The 14874-nt window shown below is 42.2% G+C and overlaps 1 protein-coding gene across 1 annotated transcript; it reads left to right on the top strand.

Moving 5' to 3' along the window:
* Positions 1-1990: 1990 nt before the first annotated feature.
* LOC122872036 (inhibin beta B chain-like) lies at positions 1991-14052 on the top strand. The gene is made up of 2 exons (XM_044187673.1): positions 1991-3105; positions 9266-14052. Exons 1-2 carry the CDS (start codon positions 2709-2711, stop codon positions 10039-10041), a joined length of 1173 nt encoding a protein of 390 aa, XP_044043608.1. The 5' UTR covers positions 1991-2708; the 3' UTR covers positions 10042-14052.
* Positions 14053-14874: the final 822 nt, after the last annotated feature.

A 14874-nucleotide genomic window follows, 5' to 3' on the forward strand; every position in this document is an offset into this window, starting at 1 on the left:
ATAAAGGTTATAAGAGCTTATCTGCACGTGCATGCAGTTCTAGTATTTGGAACAAAGATGGCGCTATTTCATTACTTTTTCCACTGCTGATCACTGACTGATTGCCTTTAACTCAAACCCAGAGATGTAATGACCAAATACATTTAACCTCCCTGAGTTTCCCTTTAAATTACCTTTAAGTTGCTTTAAAGTTTGAGAAAATACGTCGAGTCTTTTGGCGTATTTTTACACATTTAGTGTCTTCGGAAGGATTTGGACAAAACAACGTGTGTCACGAATCGATTACATCCGAACAAGTTGAATCAAACTGATGTGATTTCATCAGAAACAGGGTCATATGAGGGGAAGAACACACCTGACCGCGTTGCTGTTGTTTTGCCTTATGACAATCACCAGCGGAGAGGTCAAAGGTCACCTCAGCTCTGCCTTTGACTACAGAGGCTGCTGATGGACGTCTCGTGTCGCGACGACCTGATTTGATTTGGAGTTTTTACTAACAAATGTTGTCCGGACGTCCTGCCATGTCAACTCAAACAGGAGAAACGCTCATTAGTCCGAGCTGCTGCGGAGTGTGTGGAATTTGACTGAAAGGCTCGGGTTATTTGCATACTTGGACGTCTTTTGGAGGTTTATAAGTAGCTAAAATACTACAGTGATTGCAATTAGTCATCAAAATCAACATGAACAAAGCAGCTGTGATGAGAAAGTAACTCTGATTTTATCCAACTTCATGGTGTGTTTATCTCCTGTAGCGTTTAGGGACTTTTATATTGGTATCTTAAACGGTTGTATTTAAATTCTTGAGATAAAATGCAGTATCGCCAAAAGTATGCGGACACCAAAGCATGTTTTGGAATGTTTTGGTGTCCACATACTTTTGGCTATGTCTTTACATGCAAATGGTAGACTAAATTAAACCGTAACTGAACAAATTTATACATCACGTATCTGTAATTTCCTCACTTGAATCAGGCACAAGACTTGCTTCACAAAAGTCCCTTTGAGAATTAACAGTTTTTAAGGACGCTTAACGTTACAGAAACGCAGTAAAGTGTCTTAAAAAGTGACTGTTGAGCGCCACAAACACACTGTAAGTCATACATCAGAGATACTGTACGAGATATAAACACCTTCAAGTACATTAAGAAGTCATCAGGTTTTATGGCACACTGTTTCTTGATGTACACTGAATTTTGAAACTTTGGTGTCTTAAAAGTCTGTGTGTGTGTTTGCATTTGCTTTTCACATTAAACAACAACTACTACTATTTAAATTCAGAGGAAGGAGTACAAACCAAACTTTTATATACTAGCAACAGTTCTGGGAAGTAACTAAGGACATTTCCTCAAGTACTGCTGAGTATTTTCTTTTTCTGCTGCTTTACACTGCATCTCAGACTGAATATTATACTTTTAACTCATTTATCTGACCACTTGAACTACTTTGCATATTTATATTTGACATAAATAAAATATGATGCCTTGATACAGATGAAACTACCCAAAATTATATACATAAGTTAAGATTCGCTCCACCTTAACCGGCCTTACAGTCCAAGTGCTTCTCAGTTTATGCATCAACAATAATAATCCAATAATATCCAAAATATGTTTTACTTTAAGTACATTTCCCTGACAGTGTTTTTGTCCTTTTACCTGTGTTGCTACTTTTACTACCAAGTGCAGGATCTGAATGTCTTGAATGTATTGTGTGACTGCAGGACTGCTGTGATGTGTCTTCGGGACCCTGCAGCGGGATTCTGAATAAACTGCAGTTTTTGGTGGTAAACCTGTAAACAGTACATGCAGTAAGCACTCTCACTTCCTTATTAGTTGTTCTATCTGTCTCTTATTATATTACGCGCAATATGAATCCCTTTAGGAATAATTCAGTGATTTCTCCTCAGGGAGTATTATTAACACCGCCCCCCTCCCTCTCTCTCCTCTTTGGCCCCGCCCACCTGATCTTGACCCCCCCTGTATATAAAAAGTTTGCGGTGTGTGGCGGCTCCCGAGTCCCAGACGCCAGAATGGAAACGCTCCTCTGCGCGCTCACTGGCACACCTTCCTCTCCTCCTCCTCCTCCTCCTCCTCATCGTCTTCGTCTTAATTGCGCATCGGCACTCCGGCAGCACCACACAGGGAGTCACGAGCAAGAACGAAATATACGTAGAGAATAGAAACCGTGAGGATGATGATGATGATGATGGGCTTTCTGTGTCTGTGATGGACTGAACTTTAAAAATGTTCCGCGCCCTGTTTGGATTCAGCTCTTCTCGGTTTGTGGAATATGTTACAGGGAGACTTCCAGCTGGGCTGATGCTGATTAATGAAACCATGACACGTTTTCTTCTGCTGCCGACAGAGGTGATGCTGTTTGTGTGAAGCTGCTCCAAACTCCAACGCAAAGGCTCCCTAAAAACCGGAATAAAGACGACTCTGCTTCCCGTTTTTTGACAAGCTGCTGAGAATGACGAAAGACATCCATATAACAATGTAATAAATATATTTCCTGCACACGCATCTTCCAGTTAGTGGAGATAAACTGCACCGACTGGCATCCAAGTGCGTCAGACCTGAGCGGACACCCGTTACGCATGGAGGACTGAGAGGATTTTTTTTTTTTTTTTTGCCTGTTCATATTTGTTTTATGATTTTTAACTCTGACAAAAGAGGGAACAAGTTATTCTACTCCTCACCAAACAGAAAATGAGTAGCTGTCTTTTCCGACTAGCACTCTTCGTGGCTTGGGTCCTCTCCATCCGCTGCACCGCTGCGCCCGGGACCGAGCCGGAGGCGCACACGGCGTCCAGGAATACCTGCGCGTCCTGCGACGTCGCCCAGCCGGAGGACCCCGAGTCCGGCCGGCTGAACGTGGACTTCCTGGAGGCGGTGAAGAGGCACATACTGAGCAGGCTGCAGATGCGGGAGAGGCCCAACATCACGCACCCGGTCTCGAAGGCGGCCATGGTGACGGCGCTGCGGAAGCTCCACGCCGGGAAGCTGCGGGAGGACGGGAGGGTGGAGATCCCCAACCTGGACGGCCACCCGATGAGCAACGAGGTGCTGGAGGAGAGCTCGGAGATCATCAGCTTTGCGGAGAAAGGTGCGTGATGGAGAGGTGATGCAGATGATGAGGCTTAAATTTCAGTTTTTCTGAAGGGAAGTGACAGAAATCTGACATTTCCAACGAGAAAGTTCCACCTGATTTCAATGCAATTTCTGACATTTGTCACAAATTTTCTTTAAACAAACCACAAAAAGCAAACAAAGACCCACTGTAGTGTCAACTCATTTCAACAAAATTAAGAAAACATTTAGATCTTCATTGAGAAATTTGAAATTCTCGACTTTTGCTCGTTTTTTAAAAAAAATACAGAAAATAAGCTGCATTACTCAGTTCGCGGTGAAACGCTTTGTCTCTGGGAGGGACAGAAGAGCTGACAGAAAGTTAGCTTTTGGAGGATAAGAAGTGCAGCTGAGGCAGAGAAGCTCGTGACAGGTGCTTCTCTCTTTATTAAAAAAACATGGAATTATATAATAAAACAGAAAAACATCCACACAGCATCCAGACTGGACACGTGGAATTTATCAATGAAAAACTTGAATTTAACATGACTCTGGCTTGACTGAACTATAAGAACAGGTCGTGGGTTTGATGTGGCCTCGTGACACACTCTGCAGGCTCATAAAAAGAGGCAGGTCACTTGTTGTACTCATGAAATTCAATATCTGACATGATATTTGATGCGTGTAGCTGATGAACCGGGTGCTGCTCAGGGACACACAGTGAACATCGGCCAACTCTGCTCTGTGTGTGTGTGTTTAAAGTGTGTGTGTGTGTGTGTGTGTGTTGTCTTTATATACTGACTGAACGAGAAACAACCCAGGTGTTCAGCTGATGTTGAACAGATGTTGATCCAGGGGCCTGAAATCCCGCCAAAATAAAAGCAGAGACCTGCTACCTGCATTGTTTTGCTAAACTTCCAGATATCAGTTCCCAAAGCTGCATTTCTACTATTTTTTACACTCCAGCAGTTGGACTTTGTCTTCCTTTGCATGCTGTCTATTAAATGCGTCCTGGTCTGTCATCAGATGTTAGATGTTCCCAGTGTAAACGCCTCTGTTGGCCCCCTAAAGTCAGGCTACCCTCTCCTGTGGTGCTGATTTGGTCTAAAATGAAATCTTGTTTGGTCTGTTAAGACTGTGTATTTTCACACATGGGAGATAAATGAAAGCTTTTGATTTTGCAGGTACATCTTTCCATTTGTTAGGTCTGTCTGTTGATAATTAAATCGCACACATTTTGAATGTAGTTTGGTGGATGGAGAGCTGAAGCAGGGCGTCTTTCATTATAATTTGGATTTTCAAGCATGGCTGCGTTCGTGTGCTCGACAGAAAGTTGGACTTCTGGCTTCTACTCCAGTGTTGCGTTCACTTTCCTAGAAAACCGAGCCACACACAAACACAAACGTGGGCGGCTTTGCTCGGTGTCTGCGGAGGTTTGCTCCCCGCTGAGAGCCTTTTAGTTTCAGATGTTTCTCTCTGTGGCCGCCGTGTCGCAGACCTTCCACCTCGGCGCCGTCCGCTTGCCAGTTGGCTGCGTTACCGGCACCGAGCGGCTGTCAGCGGGGACATGGCACCGCAACAAGGCTCAGAGGAACAATTTACTCAGGGGGGGGGCGAAAGGAGCGGGGCTGAAATGATCAACGACACCACCTGCTTCGCCCACGTGTGTCCGTCCGCTCGCCTCCGAAAGCGACGGCGCTCCGCGGAAACATCTGTTTTCCACATCGACGCGTCGCCGAACCCGTGCGTTCATTATGTCTGAGAGCCGTTCATCCCAGCTGGAGCTGGAGCATCTCAGCTTCGTGTGTCCGTCATGTCTTCATGTGTGTTACTGATGCTTTCTGAACTGTGTGTTTCTACGAGTGTGTGTGTATACATGCATCTGCAGCCAGGATAGTGTGTGTGTGTGTGTGTGTGTGTGTGTGTGTGACATGGCAGGGTTGTGTTGAATCAGTCTCCTCAGTATAAGGTCAGAGCTTTTGTGTCGGCCGTCGTGCAGCCTGAATGCAGATTGACGGGCTGAACCCTGCAGCCTGGCACCCCATTAAAATTCACAGTGTGTGTGTGTTTGTGTGTGTGTGTGTGTGTGTGTGATCTAACTGCAGGCTCTATATGAAAAACACACTGTGACTCGAGTGCATGGTGGTGGTTGGTTCGTTGGTTTGCTGCATCACAGTAACAACGCTTCATGAATGCAACTTCTGTGCAACGTTTGGGGAAATCAATAAAAATCAGGAATTGGTTTTGTGTTGACGTCAGCTCCAGAGACGGAAGCAGCTACCGAGGAACTGATTGTTAAAGGGTCTGTGGAGCTTTTGATCACATTATATGATCTTCATCAGCAGATGGAGTTTGCGTAGATGTTCACATGTCCCTTTTCTTCCACAGCACCTTCTCGCCCATGTTGTCTTAAAAGTTGAGTTGATCAAATTGGGCAAACTCCATCTGTTGATGAAGATCATGTAATATGATAAAAAGCTCCACAACAGCTACTAAGTGGACCTTGATCATTGTTTGTCAACTGCTGTTTATGTAGTCCAGTCCAACATTTTGTTAACATAATTTAGAGTGAAATGTGTAAACTGTTTCATAATTTTAAATAAACAATTTAACATAAATGCAAAATATAGTGAAGTCAAGTCACGGCAGTCTTGTTTATATAGCAACAAATCACAAATTTGCCTTACAATCTGTACAACACACGACACGAAACACAAAATCTAATTTCCAGTTTTTAGATTTTACTCCAAATCTGGTGTAAAAAGTGACCACGCTCCATTGTTTGGCACTAAATGTGGAAGAAACTGAGCTGTTAGCACTTAGCAGTCGGAGCCCCGTATGCAGGTTTAGGGGTTGGGACCAGGATTTTAGAAATACAGAGGTCACGAGTCAAAGTTCCCCCTGACAACCCACGCCGCCAGAAAGTCTCCACATTTTTAATTTTGTATATTTTTCACGTTATTTATTGAGCTAGCTGTTATAGCCATGATATTTTCTGCAAGTTTTGTTTAAATGAAGCCGTTATTTCAAGGAAAGTCTTCTGCAAATCAGCAAATGCATATAAACTTAACTCACTGAACTCTAACTCACTGTTTTTGTTTTTCCTGTAACCACATTACATGGTTCTTTTCAGGAAAGTTTTGGGGAAATTATTAGGAAATTAATAATAAACATTTAAAATGAAGTATTATTCCTAGTTTTCTCTCCCCAACATAAATAAAATCATATGAGAAATATTGAATCTTTTATTTTATTATTTTGCTGGTTTAAAAGAAAATTTACATGTCAAGTCAAAAATACTGCAGTCAGTCTAAAACACCCACCATGTGTAAGTTTTCACTTTGTAGGATGTAAACTTCCCCCCAAAGTTGCTGAAATCCCCAAATTCACACAGAAAAAACACAAGAACAAAGTTTTGTCATCCAATCGTTTGTAGTTTTTCAGTTTTTAAAAACAGAGAAGGAACTCGAGTCTTACTAGCATTTGAAGCCAGTCGTTTAACCATTTGAACGGTCACTATGCCGTGTCACTGTTTGCTTGAGAACTGCGTTTTGGCAAAGCAGAAGAGAGTCAGCATTATTGTAACTACAGATTTCCGATAAAGATTCATGCAGAAAATGTCTAGTGTTAGTGTAACACCAATACAGTTTTTGGTTATAGGACCTCACGTTGGTTTCAAAGCTTATTTCAGCCTAAATGTAGTTTTTTTCGGCTATAACAGAAACGATAGTTTCGGGAAGCCACGGTGGAAGTAACTCGGATGTTACACAATGACGTCTTTGCTGCAACACAGTGTAGTTTATTTATCTGTCTGTTATTCCTCACTAAACATTTGCGGCTGTCACCAGAAAGAAATCAAGACCCAAATATTTGCCTGATGTAACGTCAAGCCAGTTGGAACAGCTGCTGTCTTTCTTTTTCAATGCGTGATGATCACTTATTAAAAATACTGCATGTTTTTTCACTTTCTGACCACTTAATATTAATTAAGGCTTTGCATTGATTTGTTGAGCAGTTGGATATTATTAAACTATCCTTGCTTGTCCTCCTGCTCCTTGTTTATCTTGTCCTGGAGTACATGTGAGGAATCCACCGTCTCCTCATTACCAGCTCAGACAATGCAGCTGGTCGTCTGTGACAAATGAATTCTCTCTCAAACGTCAATTAACTGTCCTCCTCGATCTCATTGTAAGGCGGCCACTCCCCAACAGCCGCCAACACATTCAGGGGACTTAAACGGACTCCTCCTGCAGAGCATTTGTTTATATCTACATTACAGGCATTTGAGATGTCACTTTGATTCCTACAGTTCAGAATAAGTGAGCAAGTCAAGGTTTTAGCAGTTTCATAGAATGTGTGGTGACAGACGAACACATACCACCTGTGAAATCTGCACCTGCAGCTCAACTTAAACTTTTGTTTTTATTTTCCAGGCACTTAATGTTATCGTTCTTGATCTTTATCTTGCCTGGGTGTCAGCGGCGCTTTAATCTGCAGGCCCGTTGTGCAGCACTGTGTGATCTAACATCCATGCTGCTGAGTAATGGCTCAGAGATCACCTCATCTCGTGATGGATGAGGTAATGCATGTGGAGGCTCGCTAAAAAGCACAGCACTCGCTTTGATGATCGGCAAAGAAGTCTGCTCCCTCTAAAACTTTTAATAATCTTTGATATTTTTGTACGTTTCTGTTATGTAACGCTGTACTGATGCAACCTGCAGCCAGTTCATGAAAGCTTTTACGATGTCCGGTTGGTCTTTTCCTGGTAGAAACCCTCCGACACACAGGATGCGTTCTGTTTTGCAACTGTTCAGCCATGAAGTCTCAACTTCATCCACTGGACTCTGTGCCCTCTTATGCTCTAATTTCCCACTAACTGTCAATCTCAATTTCTCTGGGTCGGCTTCGCTCAGAGATCAGGAGGTTCGGACCTGATGAATGGCTCTAATCTTCTTCACCTGACAGCCGCCAATCAGCTTCTCCGTGTGTTCGCCTTGCATCTCTGTAGCACTTGTGCTTCATGGTTACAAAAGCAGGAAGCGATGTGAGACTTGTGGTACGCCATCGGGGCATTTAACATAAAATCAGTGCTAGAGGTACCAGGTTTGATCCCAGTAACAGCCACTGAACGCTCTGTAAGCATCTCAAGATAAAGTACCTAAAATGTTAAACACAGTAGATTAAGGAGGCTGTTGCTTCTAGTCCTGAGTGTGCCTAGCCCTATTCCATCACACCATCAATTACCCAGGAGTACTCTCAAGATATTTACATGTCTCCGCTCAAGATCAAAACTTTATCCTGCCTTAATGGGAGCACTGGCTTGCAAAAAGGCATACAATGAAACCCACAAACTCAATAAATGAAGAGATGAATTGCAAATACACGCAGAGCACCTTTTCTTTTTGCTTTAGTTTATGGTATTCATTAGTTGTGGGAAAGTTGCAAGGGGAATAATCTGTATAAACGAATCTCTGACTTTATTATAAAGGCACTGAAAGATGTTGAATTAATTTCAGATTGTGATTTTTGTTCCTAAAGGGTTTGAATACCTCAGTTGCTCTCCTTCCAAACCTTTTAATCGTTCCACAAATGAGCTGATGGTCCCCAAATAAAAAGGCTCTGACCATTTGCAGTCTGCTGCAGGAGCGGCCACGGTTTCTGAGAACCAGCTAATGTCATGTAAATGGTTTTTCTTGCGTCTTCATTCTTCCAGTTTGTTGCTGCATCTCCCGCTCTGCCTGGCCCTGCGACACGCTCTCAGGCCTCATTGTGAGGACAGTTAGGCTCCATAAGATCTAATTTTCAGGCAGCATTCAACGCAAAGCCTTTGAACCTTTGTGTACCGCTCTCTTAAGCCCCCTTTCTCATATTTGGGCCGATTCGGAGGCCAAGTGGCCCTGCGCCCAACGCCTTCCTGTCACAGTCCGCAGGATCTGTGCTGCCACCCTGAACTGAGGGGAGGCCGGGGCCTGTTGTCTTACTTTAAGCTGCCCCCCCTCCCGTGCTCAATCCCCTTTGCAACCGTCTGGTCTTCAAAATGTTCCACATGAGGAAGAGCTGACAGAGCTGACATAACGTATCCCCAGTTCTTACTGGTGGTTGTTCAAAGTCTTCCAAAATGGTAAAGACTTTGTTTCACAGACTTTTGTAGTGTTGCTTTATTAATAATCAAAACCTCTGGTGTTTTTGTTCTGCAGATGACACGGTGACATCCAAGTCCAGCCTGTTCTTCCAAATCTCCAGCGAGGGGAACCAGAACCTGTACGTGATGCAGGCGACCCTCTGGCTCTACTTCAAGCTTCTGCCGTCTCCTTTAGAGGTGCGTACAAGGCGGAAGGTGACGGTGAAGGTGTACTACCAGGAGCCCGGCCTCGGCAGCAAGTGGAACCTGGTGGAGAAACGGGTGGAGCTGATGCGCAGTGGCTGGCACACCTTCATTCTGACCGACGCTGTCCGGTTGGTGTTTGAGAAGGGCGACCGGCGCCAGAACCTGGATGTGCGTTGCGAGGGCTGCGAGGCAGACGGCGTGGTACCCATCCTGCTCAACCACAACGATGAGTCCCACCGGCCCTTCCTGGTGGTGCAGGCGCGGCAGGCTGACAACAAACACCGGATCCGCAAGAGGGGGCTGGAGTGTGACGGCAGCAGCAGCCTGTGTTGCCGCCAGCAGTTCTACATAGACTTCCGGCTCATCGGCTGGAACGACTGGATCATCGCACCGTCGGGCTACTTTGGGAACTACTGCGAGGGGAACTGTCCAGCCTATATGGCAGGCGTCCCCGGTTCGGCGTCATCCTTCCACACAGCGGTGGTGAACCAGTACCGCATGCGGGGGATGAGCCCGGGCTCCATGAACTCGTGCTGCATTCCCACCAAGCTTAGCACCATGTCCATGCTCTACTTTGATGACGAGTACAACATCGTCAAGCGGGACGTTCCAAACATGATCGTGGAGGAGTGTGGCTGCGCTTGAGTATGTTTTATTCTTGTTTATTTAAGGTGGAACTGAAGAACTTAACTGTAAACAGATTAAAAATATTACAACAAAAATATTGAATATAGAAACAGAATATTTATGGACGATGGAGAAAACATGCGCACACACAACCTCATCCACACATATCTACACACCCTCATGTATGCCTGCACAAAAACTTGTATATATATTTATGTTTGTTGATATATTTTGTTATATTCTCTGGTGGAAGACTGTTCCTGTCTAGAAATTATTCAGTCTCCTTCAAAGGGACGTGAAGAGTTCTCTTCCAAATCTTTAAATATCCACTTTGGAAAACAATCAATCTCTGAAGTTCTTCATTAAATATCTTTAAGATAGTGGGGATCTGGTTTGCTAAAGTGTTCAATACTTACGTAACCTACTAGCCTTTACAAAGCAGCATCATTTGATGTAATTTTCTGCTGTCAGTCACGCTGTTAGAGTAGGTACCACTTGTTTAGAAGTGGGTATCTGTTTTGGAATTAAACTCTCCATGTGCCGAACATAAACCCAACCTTAAACGTGAAAATAACGTCTCCAAAGGAGGTGTAGGGAGCCTTACATGAGTCACAAAGAAGGTCGGGGTGATTCAACTATGCTTCTTTCAAGAGCAGTGTGTGCAATCACATGGGACAAGCACTGAAAATGTTAATACACCAGTCAAACTTCATCAACGTTCAGCACTTCTGGCCAGGAGTCACAATTATACTACATCTTAGAGAAACTTTGTTCCACGATAAAACTGGCTTCAAGATGACATGAACATTTGGACGCATTCCAGAAATGGACGGACACAGACATTATCAACATTATCTGTAGAGACTTTTCAACAAGGTTTCTGTTACACTGACGCTGTCACCAAACCGCAAATTAATCCTTCAAACTGACAACTAAAGGGTAGACTTGCCAATGTGAGGTGTCACACCTGAAATTAAAAAAAAAATCATAACTGTTTGGAGGTTGTATTTCCCATTGTTGATATGCATCTCTTCACAGCTCTGAATTCTTTTCTTTCCATTATCTTCATTTCTGAGGAAGCACTGTGGCATGTTTCTGAAAGTTGGAAAGCTATCTGAACTTTTATCAACCAAGGGTACGGGTTATCCTAAATCTAACCCTAACTTCTCATGGGATTTCTACAGAGCTTGTTAAGTGTTGTGTGTGTGTGTGTGTGTGTGGGGTGGGGGTGGATAGATGTTTTGAACATTTCCCTCAAATTATTAACTCCCGTCCTCAAATTACAAATCTGTTTCTCAAATTACTAACTTGTGCACTCAGTATTCTTATTTCTTTTCTTTTTTAGGAATTTGCAACTTCAAATTACTTGATTCTTCCCCTTGAAAAAGTGTCTCTCCTCAAATTAGCAAATTGTGCACCAAATTAATAATTTCTCTCAAATTAATTAGTTCTTACTTTCAATCAATTTGACTTTCACTATGAACAATTTGGACGTAACAGAGTCTTATTTTGATCTTGGACTGTAAGATATGAACATACTTTAAGTTTTTGCTGTTAAACACAACACTGACTTATCTTTAACAAATGTGAAGGCGTATTGCTGCCAAAATGTTACCCCTACTGGAATCTGAAGATTTCAATATTTAGGTAACAACACAAGTCATGTCCAAAGGGACTACAAGATCTGACGCACCATCCAAAGTTTAAATAATTCCTACCAAGCAAACTTATTTTGTGACCTGTTCCAGAGGTTTTGACTTGGAGGACCAAACTTCCACTCTTCCCCTTGGTCTTTGTATCATTAAAGCAAAAAAATAAATAAATCCTTTAGTTTTCCAAGGACTATGCCATCTTCCACTCATGTTATGGGTTGAACAAATACTCTTGTATAGCATATGAAGATGGTGGAGTGAATATCAGGAATGACCTCACATTTATCATTTTTTGTTAACGTTTGGATATTGCAAGCAAAACCTTCCTTCAGCTTCTCTTCGAAGGGGAAGGTTCGATTCCTTCCAGTTGTTCAAATAAAAAAAAAAATTTAACATATCTCTCGTTTCAGTCAGTGAAAGTGAAAAGTTGCCATATTGCTCAGTTTAGTGATGATGCAGCTTCACACTTCTCGACGCACACTTTGATAGCACTTGCAGATTGAAATGCCTTTAATGAGCCCTATGTGGCGCACCATTGCTCACAGTCGTTCTAAAAGAAATAAGTGCCGCATGAGCTATGCAATGTATAATATTTACCCATATACCAGACAAGCTGAACTTAAGCTCTTCTGACAAACTATCACCAATACTTGAAATGTAATGTGTGGCAAGCAGGGGCAGGTTGGGTTTTGGCTAGGAGGCAGGAGGAGGCACACAGTCTCCCAATGAAATGAAAGTTTGAAAAACCCAGCAAGTCATTTGACAACATCTCCGAAATCCTCTGGAATCGGTTGGAAGGAAAAATCATCCCTGTCTCCTGAAAGTTACGTTTATATACTACATACACTATATACTAATGATTTTGCCAAATTGCTGCCTGGTTCATATTCACTGGCAATGTTTTCTCCAGTCCATGTAGTGCTACTTTCAAAGTATTATGGTGATAAAAATCATTATCTGGATGGCATTACATTGTTTTCTGGGTTGGAAAAATATTGCGTCTGCTGCATAATAAAGTTGATTTTTATGCATTTCAAAACTGTACTCTTCGAAACGAGCAAAGACGGCAGCTGGAAGTGACACATGTCTTTGTCCGTCTTGTATAGCATAACAAAAATATTTTTGCGACACCAAATTATTTTAATCTTCTAAGCTGTTTCTTGAAATTTACAGGATAATTGTCCCTCTTCAGAAAGAAATTGCAGACTTACACAACCTTTGCCAAGTGGTCGCAAGTAGACATATCTTGTTTTAGGGGGTCACGAGCTTTTAATTTTTCTTTGTCGTACAAGACGAGCACGGTGATGTGTCACTTTCTGCCATTTTTGTTTGGGATAGAGCAGCATCTTGTGAAACAGGTTAGAAATACACTTTACTGTGCAGAAGACAGAATATTTTTGTACTAACTGGATGTAAGAGTTTTAGTCAGTGTTATAGAATAAGCTGTTGGGTTTTTCAAAGATTAGCTTCCTTTATGTAATCATCAACTGAAACCTCTGAAATATAAAAAGAGGCTAACTGGGGCTAACTTTGACCCAAATGTGATGCATGAATAGTGATTTTGGTGTCTAAATGAATGTGCCCCAGTGGAGTTCCCATCATGGCCTGTTTGGCACCGAAACACACTTTGAGACACAGTTTCAGGCCTCAGTCACTTTGACATCACTTTGATATTTTCAGGTTAAACGTTTCAGCAACCTGTTATTTTACTAGTCCATTACATTCTGCTCTCTATATTCAGACTTCACCACTACCAGGTACCTACCTGAGGTTCAGGTGCTGCTTATTGTCTCACCTCTTTCCGCCTTTTGGCCGACACTCTACCCCGACTTTGCCTGCCACTGTAATCTTTCGCTTGTTCTTCAAGGCGAATGGTTGTTAGAATATTTGCACTGAGGAGCTGCGTAACTAGTAATAAGAAAAATTAAATAAACAGAAACTGCCATTGAAAAAAAGTTATTTTTATAGAAGCAAAATTGATCTCTGTTCAAATGTATTATACCTAATCATGGAACCAAAGAGGCCTAGAGGTTTAGCTATTGAAAGACGGCAATGCCGCCATGTTTTTGTTGTTTTAAATGACTTTGTGACAGTTAAAAGAGGCCTAAACACTGTATCAGGGTATAATATCAGTCCATAATCAGCTTAATCTCTTGTCTATTTTGTACCTAGACATGGAATATTTCATATTTTTTCATCAAATTGCTTAAATATTCCTAGTTTTATTTCTTCCTTTTGTTAGCTCTCGTTACAGAATCATTTAGAGTAAAGCACATGCCATCTGATCCCTGTACAGTCGATGTAACATATGAATATGCTTTTGAAATATTTTGTTCTTTGTAATTGTTGAAAAATAAATTTCTTATTACCAACCGTATGGATTTGTTGCTGTGTCATGAGACTTGAGAGCAGTTCCTGGAGTTGAAAACCAAATCCTGACGCAAGAACATTTGCTAACCTTATTGTCTGGATCGATGGGTTGAACGCGGCACTAACAGTGCTCAGTTTAGTGGTTCTAATCCCAAAATAAGTCCATGGCAGAAAGAGTAAGACACTAATGCTGTAATCGTATCCAGAGAAACTGAAGAATCGTATGACATTGTTGTCTGTTACGACACACTGGAGGTGTAACTGTTTGCAAAGATCACAACAAACATGGCGACTGTAAAGCCAGCTGTTGTTGTTCCTTCGTATCATAGGAAACTTGACATCATCTTCAGAAGAAGAACCTCAGCGAGCAATTACCTTGGGCGGCTGACACTGCCGTGTTTGCCCACATTTGTTGGCACCTTTCGTCATTTCATGAAAAAAAATTCCCTGCTTGTAATTATCAGCAGAAAAGCTGACGTCAGAGGGTTTTTCCCACTTGATTGCTAATCGTCATGTCATATTTGATATATAACATTATGGTGGCATCAGCACCAGCTTTTAGGGTTTTTTGAGGCCCTACATGAGAGTTTGCTTTGAAGTTCTCGTTCATATTTAAACCAACTTTGAACTTTTTGCTTTCCCAAAGACTTGGAGCTACATAACAATCTACAGTGAAGTAAGCAATACAATTTTGAATAGTCACGATGACAAAATGATGCAGGTTCAATCCAAACTTCACGATAACAAGGATTTAGTTTACATTGCAGAAATAAGCATTTGCTTTATTTGTCTTAAAACATGAATTTTACAGATTATTACAGTTATTTAC

Source organism: Siniperca chuatsi, linkage group LG24 (genome assembly GCF_020085105.1).
Source record: "Siniperca chuatsi isolate FFG_IHB_CAS linkage group LG24, ASM2008510v1, whole genome shotgun sequence".
Classification (NCBI taxonomy): Eukaryota; Metazoa; Chordata; class Actinopteri; order Centrarchiformes; family Sinipercidae; genus Siniperca; species Siniperca chuatsi.